Genomic DNA, 22,454 nt, shown 5'->3' with positions numbered 1-22,454 from the left:
CTGCATCTAGCTTGAGGCAAGACCCAAATTAACTAAAGTATTTGCTTCTGGGGGTCCCTGGAACAAAATATTTTGAGATAGGGGTCCGCAGCCAAATACACATTTAATTGATGCATGCATATCAATAGATATAGCCTAGATATGTCACAGCAGGGCATGTATGCATATCAATAGACCATTGTCTGTACCTGTTAACTCCTGTAATGTATGTGTAAGCGCCGTCCACGTGACATCATTCAAATCACGTCCCCCAAACATTGAATCACCAATGCAACACTTCCCATCCCTAACTACTGGCAGTCGACGGTTCCACGCGCTGCACAAGGTGCCCTTTTTTTCACTTGAGCACCCCCCCTTCAAAATGTCTGTGCACGCCCCTGGTTGTGTAGATCGGCTGTTTTCACTAGTTTAAATATTTTTTTAAATGATAAATGCAAAACGAACGGTTTTGGACATACAAGATTTTCACCCGACAACTACGTTATCTGAACTGTCGATGGAGTAGCGGGAACACCGCCGCCGTCGCCCCCTGCAATGTTGTGGCCCTCCGCTTGGTTCCCTAGACATAATTCGGCCCGTGGAGAAAACTAATTGGGGAACCCTGGTCTACACCAACACAATGGGCCTGGGTTAGGGAGGGGATATTTGTCATTGCACTTAATCCTACCAGCTGGGGGCGACACCTGTCAGCGGGGAGTGTTGGGCGAGAGGAGTAGGACCAAATGTGTGTGGGGAGGAATCAATTGGCGACTTTTCTCCGTAAACAAATAAATTATGGAGAAAAATGGAACTAATCTAAAAAAAGTAAAACTGGAATTTAAAAAATCACTGAAGGGAAAAAAACAACAACAATGAAACTGTGTTGTGCGTTTACAAAACTAACTAAAACCAACTGAAATCACAGAGTAAATGTCATTAGCTTTTGTCTTTGTCAATTTTGTATTTTGGGTGGATAGGAAATCTTCTGATATTTCTCTTCTGAAATAGTGAAAATAGCTGAGTTGTGAGCCTTTTGAAAACTAACACGAAAAGGAATAGAACCGAAACAAAAACGATGCCTAAAGAAACGGAAAAAACTAAAACAAACCATCATGCCTGCTTTAAAAATCGAATCAAAGCTAAACTGGAAATGAAAACACACAAAAAAGTCTAAACTAAATGCACAGCTATGATAATAACCTTGGCACAACACAGATGTGTCTCAGGTAGGGACGTGCTGGCCATTGGGAAAAGCGGGACAACTCCCAAACGGCCGGTTCATTCCCAGCCGGTCCAGGCCGGCCATTAGGAAAAAATTAAACTGTTTGCACATAAGTAAAAATTAAACTGTTTGCACAAAAGTAGTGAAAACAGCCGATCTACAAGCTGCTTGTAGATCGGCTGTTTTCACTAGTTTAAATCATTTTTAAAATGATAAATACAAAACAAACGGTTTTGGACATACAAGGTTTCCACCTGACAACGACGAAATATAACTCATGTAAGTGGCCCACTGGCTTGTCACTTGTCATGATCTGAAATGGCAAATCTTTGAGTAGCAGCAGCGCTATAGAGAGAGATCTCTCTCTATAGCGCGCAATGAGGGCCTCTCCAACTCTTTTTCCCGGGCTGAATCAGGAGCCCAGCACGTCCCTGGTCTCAGGTAAATGCCAGGCCAGCAGGGCGTTTGACCAGCTCTGCATTATTGTGCCGGCGGCGCCCAGACACACCCATCGATTAACAGATCAAATAACTGACGTCAGCGGGATAGACTGAGGCCACAAGGCAAGGATAGACATCGTCTGCAGGCATGCAAATCGTCACTGTCGGGCAGTAACCTCGTATCTCCAAGTTTCAAATTTGTACGTTCTTTCCCAAAGTATAGCCCTGCTTCATCATACGAGGCCGTCGCACAAAAGTAGTGAAAACAGCAGATCTACAAGCACACAACGCCTCGCACCGCGAGGCGTTGTGTGCTTGTAGATCGGCTGTTTTCACTAGTTTAAATCCTTTTTAAAATGATAATGCAAAACGAAAAGTTTTGGACATACCAAGGTTTTCACCCGACAACGACGAAATCTTTCCCGATCGCCCCGTCTAAATCTCAGATGAACTGAGGTGCACTGAAACTTAAGGCACCCAAAAGTGCATGCCTTGATGCCTTTTTATGGTGTGTTGGTTGTGTTTAGATTGGTATAATTTGACACTTTAAAGTTTTAAACTTAAATCAGCCGGGCAATTTGACTCATATGGATAAGAAGCATCAATCGACGGTAAACAATTACTAATTGGTGTGGTTGATATAGGCAACCAGACTATTGTTCTTTGTCCATTTCTTATTTTTTCCTGAAAACATATTTCACCTATAGAGCAGTGGTTCTCAAACCTTTTTGGCTGCAGTACCCCCTTATACTGATTTCTGAAGCCAAGTACCCCCTTCCCCTGACTACAGCATTTTGCTTAGAAAAATGTACGTCAAACGTCCAGTTCCCATGCCAATATGTTCAAAATAAAACAGCATAATGGCAAATAACATTGCTTTCTATTCAATACCAGCTGTACTAGTCAAGTTATTGATGTAATTTGGTGTAACAATTTACATATGAGCAGGTTCACTCAAAGTCTGTCAATGTTTTATAACCATAACAGTAAATACTTATCGCCATTTTTCTAGTTTTTCTCCTGTACCCCCTGGAGTACCCCTGTGTACACCTAGGGGTACACGTACAACCATTTGAGAAACACTGACCTAGAGTAAACCTTTTTTTCTGTTAACTTTTCTGTAACCCCACAACCCCAAAAGTCCATTGTGTAAGTGGTACAAACACATCGGCTACCTACAGTACCTACTGTACTGTACCAATAATGCACACATTTTACAGCAACCAGTGCCACAGACACGACTATTCAGTACCTTATATACTATACATGCACAATTTGTGCTCAAAGTGCTTCCATTTGGCTATTACTGTATGTATTGTACACACAGTGCTAACATACTGGATATCCTCAGTCTGTTTACTGATGTACTCTCCAGTGATGGAAGAAGTACTCATGTTTTACTTAAGTAAACGCACTTGAGTTAAAATGTAAAATGTAATGGCATCAAAATGTAATTATGAACCATCCATTTTTTTTATGTCATTGATATACCTTTGAGTTGTTATGTGGGAATAAGACGGGTGATTTTGATGAATCTATCATGGTTAAAATGGAATTTGAAGTTACAATGGGTTTGTACAGGAATGGGCCATGGATGGGGAGTGTTTGATAAAACTAGAAAAGAAAATTTCTAAGAAATTTTAAGTGTGCCTGCAGCTCGCTAAGTGTGTGCAACCTTGTATGTGTTAACATTAGCATATTTGTTAGCATTAGCATTTGTTAGCATTAGCATGTGTTAGCATTAGCATTTGGTGCCGGTCGGATCCTGCGTTCCTGAAGTAAGGATATGGTTTCTTGTTTTTAAGAAATAGGCTCCTCCCACAAGTTCCGCAAGGCGATTACGTTGTCCCGTCGCTCCCGAGATCGTTTGTGTTTCGTTTTGAGAGGGTCGATCCCCCTGAAAAACACGTTTTGGCATGAAACGGTTACGTTTTGCGCGTTTGTGGTGCCCCCTATGAGTCGAAGTGGAAATGCTTTTGGGTATATGTTCAGTATAGCGCCCCCCACTTGTGGTTAAAATTTGGTGTTGACTGGATGTTTCGTTTGTGATTTATGGCTACTTCTTACAAAACGGGCTCCTCCCGCTAAATTTGGAACCCTGTTACGGAAGAACGGTATGGACAATCAAAATATCGTTTAAATATGTTTATCGCATGAGTCCATAGATCGTGTGTATCGATTTTTGTGACATTTGGAGAAAATATGTAGGAAAAGGAGCAAAAAGTGTGTTTTGAAGAAAATTCAAAATGGCGGAAAATCTATCCTGACGCAAATGGGCGTGGCCTATATGAGGAGATGCTAATGCTAACACCCAAGGAGAAAATAAAAGTTACTTTTAAATATAAATCCATGAATGTCTCTTTGTCTATCCGTGCTGATTATTATGTTGTTAAATTACAGTAAAATAAAGTGCAAAATGTAACAAAATTAACACTTTAACAAGGTATTATAATTATATTCTCCACACTTGTATTCTCCCCATCTTGACAAAGCCTATATTAGCCTATATTCCCAGGTTCCGCAGGTCAGCTGCACAGGTGCAATGCATATTGTTAATTGTGGCACGTTTACTAACATGCCAAGTTTAGCTGCACTTGAACAACCGTTCCAGGCTGCCAAGAAACCGTATAAAACAGGGGAAAAAAACGTCTTAAAATAAATGTATCATGCCTGTTGCTAAGGTATGGCAACATGACTGGTGTCTTCGCGCGTGCAAGACACCAGTCATGTTGCCATACCTTAGCTTTTTCTGAACTGACGCCACTGCTCCAAGCCCAATATAATATAAGGGCTTGGAACCACTGGTTGACTCCAAGCACTTTTCACATATTATGTGACAAGTGCTTGCAAGCACTTTTCACATATTATGTGAAAAGTGCTTGGAGTCAATCAGTGGTTCCCAAACCGTTTGGGGAGTTTGTGACCAAATGTGTGACCCATAAAAATGGCCCTGCGACCCAGAAATGGGTCCTGAGCCACTGTTTGGGAACCAGTGAGCTAGAGGAGCTGTTCCTATTATTAAGCCTGTGACATATTCTGCAAAGAGGAAAATACATGGACATCTTGGGCTACTGCATCTCTTAGATAACCTCTATATTAATAATAGAATTAGTATTAATAACACAATGAATAATTTGTGTTAAAATTAGTAAGCACTGGTGTGCAATTTGGTTGTATAATTGCATGGAACTTGCAGAAGTCTGTCTTTTTTATTTTATTATCCATTATTCATTTTTCCCCCTCCGTTCAGCCTCTCTCCAAGTTAACTTTCTTGGAGCTAAGGTTTGAATTAACAATCTTTGGCACAACAGGGGGGTTATATATGACCCGGCTACGTCTCAAAGCCTAATTAAAAGATAACACGGCTCATGTTTCACTATCAGTCTCTATATGCCGATTTGATATTATGGCATGGAATTTTCCGCACATCTAACCGAGTTAACTCTCAAATACCTGGAACGCGCCCGAGTCGCGTTAGATTTTGACCACTTTAACCATAATTTTATGCTTTAACTATTGAAAAACAGCAGATATACAAGCTCACAGCGCGGCACCGAGTGCCGCGCTGCGAGCTTGTAGATCTGCTATTTTTTTGAAAAATCTTGAAAATGTGTGCAAGTCTTTGAATATCTTTGACCCGATCTTTGACCCGACTTCTAAATCCTTCTTCTGAATCAGTGGTTCTCAAACTTTTTCATGTCAAGGACCCCCAAAATTACAGGTATTTGGCCACAGACTCTCATCTCAAAATATGTTGTTCCAGGGACCCAGAAGCAAATATTTGAGTTACAAATGTTCGCTTTTAAATAGATATGTTCAAAGACTTGCAAAAGAAAATCTTGATTTTCCAAAAAAGCATTCAATAATTCTAGGTATAAATGGGTTAAACCATTTTTTGGGGGGACGGGGAGGCTGGATTCACTTCTAGGGTTAGAAATCCCTCCCTCTAATTCAATAGCACAATGTCTAAAAAAAGAAGGATAATGATAAAATAAAATAAAATAGATTCCAGGAACATGATTGTGCTCAGACAATGGTGGAGTTCTTATGTGGTGGAAAAAGCAGAACATGTCTTTACTTATAAGTAAAAGTTAGCCTGACACTCAGCCTGAATTGACATTTCGTTTCACTTCATTATTCAGTCTGAACTCGCTTCCCCCCAGGGCGATTGCAGGGATGGGCGTTGCCAAAAAGAGGCATTCTACCACTTTTTCGAGTCACGTGTTCAAATACTGGATTCTGATTGGCTAAATTCCGGAGGTTATGAGAGGACAACTGCCGCAAAGTTGTGTGTCCGAGATCAATGCGCCTCAGTGTACATCCGGGGACTTCAGGAGGTAGTCGGAACACCTTTCCCCCAACCAACAAATGACGGTGGCAACGGTCCTATGTTTACTAACGTGCATGCTATAGTCGCCGATTTATTTGGATCCAATGCAATCCGCCAACTTTAAAGCCCCTTTTCTCTGAACCTATGCCTTTCTGGAAGCGAACAGCCTCTATTTACGGCCGGAACGGTACTTCTAACTGACGTTAGCTTAGCTGTAAGCTAGACGCATGGATTAGTATGGAGTTGGCGCCATCTGTTGGTGAGTAGAAGATGTTGTTTGTGGAACTATCTGCTGTCTCGCGGAAGTTTTATAGGCAATAATGATTGTAACTTAAGATCCTTGCAAGTTACAACTATGTGTTTTCTTTCATGTATACGGGAAAAAGTGGTAGAAAAGCTATTTACCACTCGGGGTCGGACATGCGCCTCGTCCGATAACACCCTCACTGCGGACATTATGAGAGCATAATGTCCTCTCACTCGGGGTAAATTGCTTACGTCTTCAGCGATTGGTTCACCGACCAACACATGACTGGCTGGCTAGTGGCTAGCCTGTTGCTTGCTAGTGCTACTAGTCTAGTAATTCTAGGAAAAAAATCCACTCCGGTTGGAAAAAAATGTGTTATTTAGTTTCTCAACTGATTCTGACAGGAAATTAGGTCTACTAGCCAGGATAAAAAATCTAACCATAATAACTGCAAATACCCACATGGCCAAATCAAGTTGGGCTCCCATCGACTTTCTATACAGGAGGAAAATACCCAGAAAAAAATCTGCTTTAAGTAGGATGTGAGGGGTCTAACTAGGGGTTTGACATGATGCTGAATCCATTGCAAGCATTTGTTTTGCACAAAAAACATTCCTTGGGCTAAAAATGGCCCCAGAAAATGATGGTTTAGTGATGAAAAGTGATGAGTCATCACTTTTCATCAGTTTTGTGGGCGTTTTCTGGGGCCAAGGAATGTTTTTTTCTTTTCTGGGTATTTTCCTCCTGTATAGAAAGTCGATGGGAGCCCAACTTGATTTGGCCACTGTGGGTATCTGCAGTGAGCAGATTATGGTAGATTTTTTATCCTGGCTAGTAGACCTAATTTCCTGTCAGAATCAGTTGAAAAACTAAATAACACAATTTTTTCCAACCTCAGCTTTATTTTTACTGGACTATACTTGCTAACCAAAGAAACAGTCAGAATAGGAGCACTACGAACTATTAATCAAACACAACATAACATGCCTGCTACTGGTGTTTCATCGCATTTTACCGCAATTTACCGCATTTTAGCGCGACACGATGCGCGGTACGGTACGGCGGCGGCGCTGGTGTACTTGGAAACACACATGAGTTCTGGGAAACCCCCACCCACGCTGATCACAAGACGCTGATTCACGACGCTGATTCGCCGATCGGATTTTCAACCGAGGCAGGCCTCCTCAATGAGAGCGATTATAGACCTGAATCGCCGAAACAAAAAAATTAAAGGGGTGTGGCTAGCGATTCAGGGTCTGGAACTAGGCTAAGTATAAGTATCAATACTGCAATGTAGAAGCACTCTGTTCATGGTAAAAGTTCGGTAATCCAAATGTACTTGCTTAGAATACAAAAATATTGCTGGCATCAAAATTATACTTAAAGGAGTAGTTCACCCCCAAAATGACTTTTTTTTTTTCCTATCGATTACTCATGCCATGGAGGGTACAGTTCAATAATATTTTTTGTTTTTTGTCAGACAAAAAATTGATTCGAGTAAATTTACCCCCATTGATTCCGGATGGGGACCCGTTTCGAAAAGGGGTCCCCATCCAGAACGAATGGGGGTAAATTTATTGTTATCACATTTTTGTCTTTGGAATATGGCAAAAAACTAAAAATATTATTGAACTCAAGTCTCCATGGCGTGACTAATCTATAGAAAAAAAGTCATTTTGGGGGTGAACTACTCCTTTAAAGTACCAAAAGTAAAAGTAGGCCTACTCATTATGCAGAATGGGCTGAAGTGGTTAACGTAGGCCTATGTTTTGTAATAATAATTCAAGTCTACAAAGTAACAATTGTAGGCCTACTGGAGTAAAAAAACATACAATATTTGCCTCTGAGATGTAGTGGAGTTGTAGTAAAAGTATTGGAAATACTCCAGTATTTTACAGTATAAGTAATAATACCTCAAAAGTACAGTACTTGAGTAAATGAGCTTGGTTACTTTCCACCACTGCTGGCCAGGGACGTGCAGAGAATATTAGAGAGGCAGGCGCTGACATTTCTAAAGGGGCCTTTTGGTGAAAATATCGAAGAGCTTGGAGGTCGGCTATTTGCAGTGCTTGATACCACACTTGACCAAGCATAGTCTTCAGGTATGGCATGGAAAGAGGGCATTTGCATTTCTTTCACCATAGTAAAAACTGCATTTGTGGTCTGGAAAGGGCACTTTTTACAGACGGATAAAAAGGGCAGGGGCTCAAGCCCCCTTTTATGTCTATGTGTGCACGTGCCTGCTGCTGGCAGGGGGAAAGGAGCTGTGGGTTTTTAAGAATAGGAAGGAATTCTTACCTTGATGAATGCCTTATGTGACCTGAGCTCAAGCTGTCACGGTTGCAGTGTGAGTGAAAGAGTTACACTTCAGCTAATTGAAGAGTTCACGGTGAAATTGGATTGGAATGAACGGGGGCCGACACCTCAAACTGACGGTTTAGTCGGATATTTAAGGGACAATTTTACACGTCGTACACGTGGACTGGGAGACATTCCCTGTGAGACACCTAATATATCATTCTGTCTGTGATATTCAAGGACGCGTCACGTCCATGGACGTGGACGCGGCGGCCAGCGGCTGTCTCTCATTCAAGGATTAAAATTGTGTATATATATTTTTTTTTCCTTCTTTTTTTTCCCGTCAATTGGGTATGGCAGGGGTATGCAGCTGCCATACTCTGGGTCCAGGCGGGGAAATAAAAGTTACTTTTCAATATAAATCCGTGAATGTCTCTTTGTCTGTCTGTGCTGGTTATTATGTTGTTAAATTACAGTAAAATAACTACAAATGCTAAATTTAATAAAATGGTCACTTTAACGAGGTATTATAATTATATTCTCCACACCTTGATAGAATGGTATATTCCCAGGTTCCGCAGTTCAGCTGCACAGGTGCAATGCATTATTGTTAATTGTGGCACGTTTACTAACATGCCAAGTTTAGCTGCAATTGATCAACTGTTCTAGGCTGCCATAGCCAGCCCAAAAAACCGTAGAAACAGGGACAAAATAAAATGTAGGCTACTTCTTAAAATAAATGTATCATGCCTGTTGCTAAGGTATGGCAACATGACTGGTGTCTTGCACGCGCACGAAGACGCACGTGCAAGACACCAGTCATGTTGCCATACCTTAGCAACAGGCATGATACATTTATTTTAAGAAGTAGCCTACATTTGTTTAGCCTTTTGAACTGACGCCACTGCCGTCTTACCACCACACTCGCTTTGGGAGAAAGGAAGCCTTAAGTCTGATTTATGCTTTGTCACACGACGGTGTCGGCACGCCGAAAATAGCAGATCATGAACTCGACTTCAACTTTGGCTCAGATGAAAGAAAGAAAGCGTTACACGCTGAAACGCTGCTGTGGCATGGCTGGAGGAATGAAAGAAATGGTCAACTGAGCTAATACTCGTCTTGGAATTTTATTTTTAGAGCTGTGCTTTTTTTTCCACCTCGGTGGACCTTTGGTTGGAGTATATACGTTGTTAGCATGAGCAGTGCATATCAGCACCCACAGGCCAAAAAAGGCACAAAGAGGAAGCCATGTTGAGTGGTCAGACCATTAACGGTCAGACTATATCATCGTTGTCGTAACGGTCAGACTATATCATCGTTGTCAGGTGGAAACCTTGTATGTCCAAAACTGTTTGTTTATATCTTTTTTTTTTTCTTTTTTTTTCTTTAACTAAACTAGTGAAAACAGCAGATCTACAAGCACACAACGCCTCGCACAGTGAGGCGTTGTGTGCTTGTAGATCTGCTGTTTTCACTACTTTTGTGCGATGAAGCAGGGCTTTACTTCGCGGAGAAAAAAAAGGTACAAATTTGAAACTTGGAGATACGAGGTTTCTGCCCAACAGTGACGATATCAGTATTGAATTGGAGGATTGATTTTGGGGTTTGTATTGTAAAGTACAATGTGTGATGTCATCAAGTTGTACTTTACAATACAAACCCCAAAATCAATCCTCCAGTTCTAGGCAACAGGGGGGGAACTTTTTTTCTATTTCCACACAATTAACTCCTCTAAGGTATATTAATGACACAGTTCAATATTGAAATGGGTGGTCTTCCCCTTTAAGTAAGAGTAGCAATACTGCAATAGCCTATAGAAATACTCTCTTACAAGTATCAGCCGGACTACACCAGAGAATGTGCGTACACGCGTGTGCGCTGTCCGTGCGCGTGAAAAGCCCCTGGCTACAACAAGGAGGGAGTATTTGTGCGGGAGACCAGAGAGTCTGTGTACACACGCACATGTACAAAATAGAACCAATCCTATTTTTAGAGCATGCGTATCCAGGGGCTCGCGCTATCCGTGTAGCCGGTATCATTGATATACTCCAAACATTCTACACACAGACGCACACAGTCGCGCGTTGAAAAGCCTTGGTGTAGTCCGGCCATATAAGTCTGGAATTCAAAATGTACGTGAGTAAAAGTACGAAAGTGTTGGCATCAAAATGTACTTTAATAAAGTACCAAAAGTAAAAGTACAAAAATGATTGAAAATAGCAGATCTACAAGCTCACAACGTGTCGAGGAGGGATCCAGTAGAATTAAAAGACAAGTCATATCACGTTTGGTTGTGCTCGGGTGTTGCGCTCTGAAAATAGCAAGTCTACAAGATCACAACACGTCGCAGCGCCTCATGTTGTGAGCTTGTAGATCTGCTATTTCCAGCATGCAACCAAGTGTAGGATCAGGCAAGGCCCGCCAAAATGCTTTTTAGTCGACAAAATCAACTGTAGAATTAGTCGACTAAAATCTTATGATATTGAGTCGACATAAACTAAAACACCACATAATGGCAGAGATGATGTTACGTATACCCATAGAGTAGGCTTACTGCGTGATATGCTTATTGGATCATCGATCATGAAGACATTACACCATGAGTTTGAGAATGTAACCTTAATTATACCTTTAATATTTGTGTCCTCGTATGCTCTCCTTACTACGGATATTAATACGCGTTTGGGCGTTATTTGTGTTGTGCCCCCATAAGCATGTCAACATGTGTAGAATACAGTACATGAACGGCAACATGGCAAGTCTCTGTCAACATCATTACAACATGTATTATGCATGCATGTATTACAATGTTTAGCGTTTAATGTATTGTTTAATGTATTGAAACTGAACAGGAGTAACACGTAACCCCAGGAGTAAGTATTCAAAATTATCCAAAAATACAGATACAGATACTAAAAAAGAAATACTCAAGTACAGTAAAAAGTAAATGTGCTTTATTACTGCATGTCACCGCTGTGTTTGTGTGTGTGTGTGTGTGTGTGTGTGTGTGTGTGTGTGTGTGTGTGTGTGTGTGTGTGTGTGTGTGCCTGTGTGTGCGTGTGTGTGTGTGTGTGTGTGTGTGTGTGTGTGTGTGTGTGTGTGTGTGTGTGTGTGTGTGTGTGTGTGTGTGTGTGTGTGTGTGTGGTAGCAGAAACAGCATTGGACTGTGGTTGTAACTGGGAGGCCGCTCTGAAATGCTAAACATAGTAGCCTATAGGAACTGTATGTGTTCTAAGCAGGGCAGTGGGGGCTGAGAAGTCTACTTTCCCTGAGTTATAAAATAAGGCCAGTCCTCACCAATGCCACTCCTTGCAACCAGTGTTAAAGTTTTAGTCCTATTATAGTCAACTGAAATTGTTTAGTCTTCTAGTCCAGTGGTTCTCAACCTTTTCAGGCTGTGACACACAAAATAATCAAATTCTAACTGGGGACCTCACCCTACAAGCACTAAGAGTTGAGGCATTACATTTTGTATACTACGGTTCTATTGTGAAAATAGCAGATCCACATGCTCACAACGCCTCGCAACGCAAGGCGTTGTGAGCATGTAGATCTGCTATTTTCTCTCTAATATTTGACAATTTGGCCAATGTTTAATTTGTCATTTTAGAGGTATTAAAATGGCCTTAAATTGTCACTTCAGAAATGTGAAGATACCCTCTATAAACTTAAACTTTATGTTGGTTTGTTTTCTGTTGAGTGAGAAAACAATGTTGCACATTAAGTTAATCATCTGGGGACCCCTCAAAATAATGTGGGGACCCCCCTGGGGGTCCTGACCCACAGGTTGAGAACCACTGTTCTAGTCTTAGTCGAAATCTTAGTCTTTAAGTGTTTTAGTCTTACTCAACAAATTAATTTATACTGCTTGCAACTGCAACTATAATTGCATCCATTATTCCCTAAATGGCAGCAGAGGATTATGCAAGTCAGACGTCTCAGTACTCCTACTACGTGGCTACGTGCGGTTAGGGTTTTTTCTTTTTACATTTATTATTGTAGTAGGCATAAAGTTAGTCGTATATTCCAAAAAGTGTCGCCTACACACCAGATAAAAATGAGAAAGAAATGATTGAAGAAAAACGAAGAATTTATTAATGATATTGTTTGCTTTCACTGCCAATGCTGCTGGCTTACCGATATACTTGAACTGCTTTGAGAAATTAGCGAATAATAAAAAAAAAAGTTATATTGAAACTCCAGAAAATAAATAAAGCAATATTTCGCGGCTCCAGACATATTTTTCTTTTGATAATAAAGGTTGCTTACCCCTGGGTTAGGGTTAGGGTAATGAGGAGAGTCGGACGAACGCAATGTCGGAGTAATGGGACGTCTGAACAACGTTACGCACCCAAATGGTTGCAAGTAGTTGCGTTGGCGTGGACTGGCATTTAAAGGGTACAAACAACAACAACAACAACAACTACAGCAACAACAACAAATAAAAGAACTAAATCAATGAAAAGTAGATGAGGGAAGGGAATCAAAGCGTCTTACCTGTCACTGTATGCAGCAGCGGTGGCAGCAGTAGGCTGGGCATATCTGTAGGCAGTGTAACCACCCTGAACACACACACACGCACACACAATATGTTTTTTAATTGTTTTTGTTATGTAAACAGAGGACATACTACACTATGCCTTTAAATCATGGGTTCTCAAACTATTTCGCCGCAGAACCCCATCTGAAAAAGGTTTTGTGCCAGGGACTCCCCCACGAAAAAAAAACCCCATAAAATAATAATACAAATAATCAAAAAGAAATTGAAGATGTACAAGCTGGCAGTGCGGGACAAAGTGACACTATTACACATTCTATCTTTGAATATAGCTAAACATATAAATCGATAAAGTTCAACATTTAATTGTGTCCAATCTTGCTAGAGAATATGTTAATACAGTATAACTACAATTGGGTTGTATTTAGTCTTAGATCGTGTCATAGGTCATGTCTCACCTATAGACACAGGATCTGACATGGATGTTGACCCGACGGTCAAAGATTCAATTTATCCCCTGTGCAAGCAGACGGGCTCTATTAGCTCAATGGTAAAAACGTCAGCACTTGCGCCGGGTTCAAATCCGGGGTAGAAGAGGAAAGTTACATAGTGCAGCTTTAACTACTTTTACTGGGGACCCCCTGGAATCCCCCCCTGGGCCCCCCAGGACCCCTCTTTGAGAACCAGTGATGTAAACACAGGACAGAGTTACATACAATTGTCTTGACATGAACTGTGTTGTGGCGCATGGTGCAGCGATGCAGCAGCTGATCAGACTGCCAGCACAGCGAGGCGTCTGTGTTCAAACCCAGCACAAGGTCACGGCAAAGCTCACACATGTCCGTCCACACCACAACAACAAGCACCAAAAGCACAAGACAGAGGACGTCGGGGGCGAGCATGCTGTTCCTCCGCGTACATATAGGCACGCACGCACAGCCAGAGCAGCGCAGCAAGCATTCTAACATAAGACTAAGCGATGATGATGATGATGAGTTTGGCTGAGATGCAATTGTGTCAGCCGGTGGTGACGTGATGAGATATGACTCAGTCAAAACCCATTTTGTATAGGTTCCATTGTTGAATTTTATGTTGTGTAGTCGTTTTCATTCTTATATATATATTTTTTTCAATATTTTCTTTTATTTTTTGTTTGATTTTGTGTCTACTTGTATCTGATAGAATATAGTTAATGCCCTACTTCAGTGGTACTCCACCTTTTCAGGCCGCGACCCCTAACATAATCATATTTTAACTGGGGACCAACCCCCCACCCTGACAAGCACAAAGAGTTGAGGCATTACATTTTGTATAACACGGTTCTATTGTGAAAATAGCAGATCGACAGGCTCGGCTATTTTCACAATTTCTGGCCAATATTTAATTTGTCATTTTAGAGGTATTAAAAAGTCCTTTAAATTGTCACTTTAGAAATGTACAGATACCCTCTATAATCATAAACTTTTATGTTGGTTTGTTGACTGTTGAGTGAGAAAACAACGTTGCACATTATGTTTATCATCTGGAGACCCGCCAAAATAATGTGCCGACCCCCCCTGGGGGTCCCGACCCACAGGGTGAGAACCACTGCTGGCCTACTTGATCATATACCACAGCGTCATACGCAAATATCAAACGTAGATGATCTGCACCGCTTGCAGATCTCCTACTTTTGATGCTTTTGAATTTGAATCCTGAAACGTGAGGTTTCCCCGCTCCGACGGAGACCTTGGTCAGACCCGGTGCAGACGTCTATAGTGTCAGACTCTACAGTCGATTTTTATATATTTTCTTTTCTATTCTTATCTATAGTGGTTTGGCTCTGGACTGACTACTACTCATCCCTGTACTCCATCTATCCTGTGTTTCACTCGCGCTGCGGTTGCTGCCGCTTATCTGAATGTCCCTCGCGGGGATCAATAAGAGGCTTATCTTTTTCTTATATTCTGCCAGAGGAGAATTGAAGATGTTTAGTGCCAAACAAATATCCATCTTGCCCTTCTTTTTTTGTTTTGTTGGCCTGCTTTATTAGACGGTATACGGTAGAGAGAGAGAGAGAGAGAGAGAGAGAGAGAGAGAGAGAGAGAGAGAGAGAGAGAGAGAGAGAGAGAGAGAGAGAGAGAGTAGCAGTGGTGGATCGTTGCGACCGTAGGTCGCAGTTTAGTATGTGAACGGTCACAGCTTGTCCGTATGTATCTCTGTCTGTCTGTCTGTCTGTCTGTCTGTCTGTCTGTCTGTCTGTCTGTCTGTCTGTCTGTCTGTCTGTCACGCCTGACATTGTGGTTCTATGGGTTTGTCGTTCTGACATCAAGCTCTGGTTTCACTGTGTCACACTAACAGAATCCCTTTTATGCCCATATAAGGAGTTCCCTGATGTCATCAATATTAAGCCCATGACTAATAGGACTTCATATGAGAATGCCCATATATGGAGGCCTCATCGGCCTCATATCACACTAACGGCTGGTTATAGATAGGGATCTTTATGTATGGGCATAAAAGGGTATGATGTCAGATGTCATAGACATCACAGGACTTTCACCTAACGAATAACTGAGTAAGCATGTTTGGGCTCTGACAGCATATCTCCATATTCAGTACATGGATCTCCATATATGGGTTCCAGGGGTCTCCATATGGGTAATGTATATTATATATCACTGGCCAGATGGCCAAGAATTGGCGCGACCTCGCCCTCCCTGAGGCGTCTTACTAGTAGTAAGTACAATCATTCAAATACAGTACTTGAAATTTTGAGGTGCTTTAACTTTTTCTTGCGTATTTTAATAATTATTTTTAAGATACTCTATACTTATACTCCACTACATCTCAGAGGCAAATATTGTAATTTTTCCCTCCATTCTAATTGTTTGACATCTTTGGCGATGGTTAGTTACGAGTTAATGTGTTACACAAGAGAGATTCGACTACTTTTACTTTGGTACTGTAAGTATATTCTGATGCCACGACGTCACTTTTGTACTTTTACTCAAGTAGCATTTTGAACACGTGCCTTGTACTCTGGGCCTACTGTAGTCGCATTGCTACCTTTACTCAAGTAGAAAGAGTAGCTCTTCCCTTCCACCACTGGGTATGTGAGAGAGAGAGAGAGAGTGAGAGAGAGAGAGAGAGAGAGAGAGAGAGAGAGAGAGAATGAGAGACAAGGGGCAACTCTGAGCGAGTGCAGCGAGTGCATGGACGAGCGAGCGTCACAGGCCATGTGCCGCTCGCTCGCTCGCTCGCTCGCACACCCAGGAACACGGCTCTGGCTGTCTGTGTGCCCGTGCCAAGGTGGCACACGCCAGCGCACATCTGATGGCATGTGAACCCGGCCACCCGGGTGCCCTCCAACATCTTGTTTTACTACCAATCAGCAAGTGCGGCGCTCTTCCACCGTGCATACCAAGCACCCCCGGGCCCGGGGAGGGGGAACAACAAGCCAGTGTCAGCTGGATGCTTAACGGCCACGCCAGCTTGGATGTATTCCCACAAAGGGAGGGGGTGGGGGGGGGGAGTACTCAAATTTTGTACTTGAGTAAAAGTATCAATACTGCACTGTAGATGTACTCCGTTACAAGTAAAAGCCCAGAATTCAAAATGTACTTGAGTAAAAGTATGAAAGTGTTCGCATCAAAATGTAGTACCATAAGTAAATGTTCTAAATGTTTGAAAATAGCTACAAGCAGCCCGGGTATATGAAATAGGGCTAAAGTGGTTTATGTATGTTTTATAAACAGCCCGGGTATATGAAATAGGGCTAAAGTGGTTTATGTATGTTTTATAATATTATACGGTAATGTATGTCTGCAATGTAACTAGTAACTAAAGTTTTCAAAAAGCTCACAGCGCGTCACAGCGATAGGCGTTGTGAGCTTGTCGATCGTCTTTTTTCCCCACGAGAGAGTGGTTCAAATGGACTGGCCCACGACGGAGGGCCAAACGTGGCACAAGAGCAGGTTTATATCGCCAACATGCGACTGCCTTCCTAAAATTTGCTTCAGGTTTCTAAAAACAATTCCAAAAATCTATGGGCCGGTAAGTTGTTGGTCATGAAATTCATACACTGACATTATCGTACCGTTTTAACACATCTTCTGCCTAACCCGGCCACAGGCGTGTTTACTCTGGTTAACGGTGCTCTGCCACGGCTGAGTTACCTTTACTTCTATAGTTTATAGTTCTATAGCTCTTGCAGCCGCTGGTGAGCTAAGAAACTCCATATCCCATGATGCAACGCGGCCGCAATGTGACCACGTTTCACTTCCTCATTCAGACCCATTCTCTCACGTTGGAAAAAAAGCTTTTTTCTCCCCCTTTTTTTCCTCCTGCATCGCGGGGCAGATTCTTGAATGAAATGGCTTATTTTCCCGAAAGTAAATCGCATTTTTGAGGCGCCAAACGTACTGAAAAAGTTGCACAACTTTGCATGCACATCACAAGTGGCGAAACATTTCGTATTTTAAAAAAGGGGCGTGGCCTAGTGGCTCAATAGCGCCCCCTACAAAGTTTTTACGGCGCAGCCCCACCAAACGGTTTCACCAACACGTACGAAAATCGATACACACCTGTATCAAGTCCTGACTTAGAAAAAAGTCTCTTGGCGCCACGTCCAAAACCAAACAGGATTAAGACATTTTTACTTCTTTGTGGCGTTTTGGTGCATTTTTGGCCGTTTTCATGTGTCGTACTTTATCGAACTCCTCCTAGGCGGATAAATGGATCAACCTCAGATTCACTCGGCATACACAAGACACCTTAACGCTGAAAATGTATCAAAATCGAGAGTTTTTGTAAAACGGCGTGACCGTGGCGAAGCATCAAACTTCCTTGGTCAAACAGGAAGTGCGCCCTCTTCTGATTGATACTTGATTGTTCCTTTTTCTGGCTATAACTCATCAACCGTTTGTCGTACAAACTTGTGGGTGGTGTCATTTGACTTGATTAAGAGTCCTTCACCTTAATTGGTTTAACTTAGCCCCGCCCCCTGTTCTGATTGGTCGAAACTTGATTGTACCTCTATTTGGCTATAACTCATCAGCCGTTTGTCGTACAAACTTGTGGGTGGTGTCATTTGACTTGTTTCAGAGTTCTTCAGCTTAATTGGTTTAACTTAGCCCCACCCCCTCTTCTGATTGGCCGAAATTTTATTTGGCTATAACTCATCAACCGTTTGTCGTATTAACTTGTGGGTGGTGTCATTTGACTTGTTTCAGAGTTCTTCAGCTTAATTTGTTTAGGTTAGCCCCGCCCCTCTTCTGATTGGCCGAAACTTTATATAGCTCATCAGCCGTTTGTCGTACAAACATGTGGGTGGTGTCATTTGACTTGTTTCAAGTTATTCAGCTTAATTGGTTTAGGTTAGCCCCGCCCCTCTTCTGATTGGCCTAAACTTTATTCGTCTATAACTCATCTACCGTTTGTCGTACAAAAGTGTGGGTGGTGTCATTTGACTTGTTTCAGAGTTATTCAGCTTAATTGGTTTAACTTAGCCCCAACCCCTCTTCTGATTGGCCGAAACCTTATTTGGCTATAACTCATCAACCATTTGTCAAACAAACTTGTGGGTGGTGTCATTTGACATGTTTCAGAGTTCTTCACCCAAATTGGTTTAACTTAGCCCCGCCCCCTCTTCTGATTGTCTGAAACTTTCTTTGGCTATAACTCATCAACCATTTCTCGTAAAAACGTGGGTGGTGTCATTTGACTTGTTTTAGAGTTCTTCTTCTTAATTGGTGCAACTAAGCCCCGCCCCCTCTTCTGATTGGTCGATATTCAATAGTACCTGTAACTTTTCAACCGTTTGTCGTACAAACTTCTGGGTGGTGTCATTTGACTTGTTTCCTTGTCCTTAATTGGTGTAACTTAGCCCCGCCCCTTCTTCTGACTGGCTGCTGCCCCTTGTGGCGTGGGTAGAGCTGCGAGGGCCCGGTCATCGCTGTTTGCAGATTTAATTCCTTTTGTTGTTTCATTCTCAAGATGTTGAAAGAAATATTATTTTTATAAATGTTTTGTAGAATCTTTTTGTTTGGCTACACTGCAATATGAAAAAGGTTTGGAGACCCCTGACTTAAACCCTTTTTACACCAATATCTTTGCCAAGAATAACAATGTACAAGCTCGGACATTTATTGCACAAAATGCCACGGGATGCTTGCCTATTACGACACGCACAGTCCAGAATAGGGACACTAGGGTCCATGTGGTTAGAATCATCCATCGACTGAAACAGCTATACGTTTCAGAATGACCCAAAAGGTCCCATTTTACAATTTAACACAATAATTCTAGTCTACTCTTTACCTTCTTTCTTTTTTTTTAGATGGTGGTGATTTGCTGGCCGTCTGTTTGCGCATGGCCGTGCGGTGGGGGTGGGGGTGTGCATCAACCACCCCCAGGCTGACCCCAGAGCAGCCATTCAGTCTAATTGATCATAAAAAAAGAGAGAACATGGCTGATGCTCTTCTCTCTGCTCATTTATTTATTTATTTTTCATTTCATTCTTCCCAGGCTCTGTGACAGCCCTGACAAGAAGCCCCCCGGCCTCCCCTGATCCCCCCCCTCCCCCTCCCCTCCCCCGCGCTTACTCACATCGTTTCACCTCCGACCCCGTCCTCCGAGCGCCCTGTTATTACTGTTATAAAGAGATACTTAAAGAGTATACGCCATGATGGGGCCGCGTGTCAAGATGACATACCTGCTGCGCGCCACGCGTCCCCCCCGTCATCGCTTCCCTGTGACCTGCTGTCACCAGCGGTGGAGGAGCTTCCGCTGATTTGTTTCTTTACTTGTCTGCGCAGAAACCTCTTATCTCCACATTTTAACTTTTGGGGTTGTTTTTTTTTGTCCAAAATAAATAACGCCCTATTTGATCAAACTGCTAGCCGCTAATAGTGTGTGATATACTGTAGAAGTGTGCATTGTCACTATACCCTCGATTCAACTGGGTGACGCTAGTAACAATAGCGTTGCATAAAAAGTATAGCAGATCCACAAGCTTCGCGCCGTGTCCAGGGTGTAGTTGTTCCGATTTAAAATGAAGCAAACACGGAACTGGAAGTTCCTATGATTGGCCGCTAGTTGCGCTGTTCTGGCACCAGAAGCAACATGTTCTCCATAGGATTCCATTCATTTCCCCTGAACTTTAACATTTGATTTTCTTAATTAATAAACATTTTTACAGTCTATGGCCGCATCTCGAGCTACTCGATCTTTTTAGAATTTGAATCCTGAAAGGCAACAGTTTTGGACATATGAGGTTTAAGGTGACATTCCACCCACCGGCGTAGCCGATGATGGGGCCGTGTCCCTAAGAGCCGCTGGGGCGCCACGCGTCCCACACTGTTCACTGTGCCCTGTCACTGCTATGACGGAGTGAGGAACTGAGGGGGCATGCGGCGAATGTGCTCGCGCGCGCGCGTGTGTGTGTGTTCTGTGTGCATAATGTACACATGCCACATGCATGATGATGTGACCCCTCCCCCCACCACTACCCTGAGGTCAAGGCTCGGTGGCGCAGAGGCAAACGTGCGTGACCGTACGCACACTCCTGCTCTGAAACAACACGGGAGAGTCCCTATGACTCACTGACCGGAGAGAGACAGGAAGAGAGAGAGAGAGAGAGAGAGAGAGAGAGAGAGAGAGAGAGAGAGAGAGAGAGAGAGAGAGAGACACACACACACACACACACACACACACACACACACACACACACACACACACACACACACACACACACAGAGTGTCTGTCTTTCTGTCTGTCTTTCTGATGTTCCAGGTGTCCAAGTGGATTTGTAATTTTATTTTATTTCGTCAATGTCGGCCAGAAACCTTTGTATCTCCAAGTTTCAAATGTGTACAGTTTTTCACAAAGTAAAGCCCTGCTTCACCATACAAGGCCGTGGCACAAAGGTAGTGAAAACAGCAAATCTACACAACGGTGCGAGGCGTTGTGTGCTTGTAGATCAGCTGTTTTCACTAGTTTAAATCATTTTAAAAATGATAAATGCAAAATAAACGGTTGGTTTTCACCAGACAACGACGATTTAGTAGTACGAGCAAATTTTTTTGCCACAATTTTCCAACATAATTGAGAAGCTATAATTAATCATTTCCATGTATGTCTCTGGGTTTTAGTGGTGCTGCTTCAGATTGCTGGCCTGTTCCAGTGATAGTAGCATCATGTCCCCTTTGATCAGCATGAGGGACATCACGTCTGGAGAATTAGAGAATTAGGTGTTGAGATTTAGGCCTAGGATTATTGACTGCTTTAACTATTGAAAAATAGCAGATATACAAGCTCACAGCGCGGCACCGAGTGCCGCGCTGCGAGCTTGTAGATGTGCTATTTTTGAAAAATCATGATTTTTTTTGCAAGTCTTTGAATATATCTATTTAAAAGCGACATTTTTTAACTCAAATCTTTGCTTCTGGGTGGTCCCAGGAACAACATATTTTGAGATTGGGGTCCGCGGCCAAATACCTATAATTTTGGGGGTCCTTGACATGAATAGGTTTGAGAACAGCATGATTTAGAGGAAGGATTTAGAAGTCGGGTCAAAGATCGGGTCAAAGATATTCAAAGACTTGCACTAATTTTCACGATGTTTCAAAAATAGCAGATCTACAAGCTCGCAGCGCGGCACTCGGTGCCGCGCTGTGAGCTTGTATATCTGCTATTTTTCTAAAGTTAAAGCATAAAATAATGGTTAAAGTGGTTAAAATCTATTACGACTCGGGCGCGTTCCAGGTATTTGAGAGTTAACATTCACTCTGACTCGGTTCCACACATAAAGATTGGGAAAAAGTTTGCCTTTTTTTTATATATATATTTGACAATCTGGCCAAAGTACCTTTCTTCCTTTGTTTGTGCAACTGTCATTCTCGTTTGTGGGCTCTTGGCACCAATGTTTGTTTATTTCCATTATTTTATTTGTATTTTTAAGAGGGGGGGGGGGGGCGTTCGCTCATCGTCGCTGTCAAGTGGGAAACATGTCCAAAACTGTTAAAAAGAAAAAGCAAAAAGAACGCGGCGCGGCGGTGAACTTGTAGGTCGGCTACTTTTGTGTGACACTTTATGACAAAGTAGAGCATTCATTTACGGGGGAGAAAAAAACGAAACGTTCAAATATGGAGTATATAAGAAAAAGAAGACGCACATCAGCAATGGGTTTCTCAGTGGAGTGCTAAACCTAAAGTCAAATATACATGAAAAGTAGGAATTGAATTCCAAAATGGTAGCACATCCAAAACTTTAAATCAGTGGAGGACAAAGTACTCACATTTCCACTTTTTTTACTGGCACACACCAAAAAGAACTCTTACGCATTTCGGCTAAGAGCCTTCAACAGAGCAAGGCTCTTAGCCGAAACGCGTAAACGTTCTTTTTGGTGTGTGCCAATAAAAAAGTGGAAATGTGAGTGTCCTCCACTGATTTGCATTGG

General features: G+C 42.3%; 1 protein-coding gene across 3 annotated transcripts in view; it reads right to left on the bottom strand.

Annotated features, from left to right (window-relative positions):
- The window catches only part of rbfox1 (RNA binding fox-1 homolog 1), a gene marked incomplete at both ends in the record, with an annotated part of 479,064 nt that overhangs the window by 25,209 nt on the left and 431,401 nt on the right, over positions 1-22,454 (bottom strand). For all 3 annotated transcript variants that reach the window (XM_080724053.1, XM_080724051.1, XM_080724052.1), the window contains one exon: positions 13,014-13,078. In XM_080724053.1, coding sequence (XP_080580179.1) covers positions 13,014-13,078 — 65 coding nt within the window. The remainder of the gene's footprint in view (positions 1-13,013; positions 13,079-22,454) is intronic.

This window comes from Nannobrachium achirus, assembly GCF_963921795.1.
Source record: "Nannobrachium achirus genome assembly, chromosome: 4".
Classification (NCBI taxonomy): domain Eukaryota; kingdom Metazoa; phylum Chordata; class Actinopteri; order Myctophiformes; family Myctophidae; genus Nannobrachium; species Nannobrachium achirus.
The sequence above is the reverse complement of the archived record's forward strand: the minus strand, read 5'-3'. Positions and strand labels throughout refer to the sequence as shown.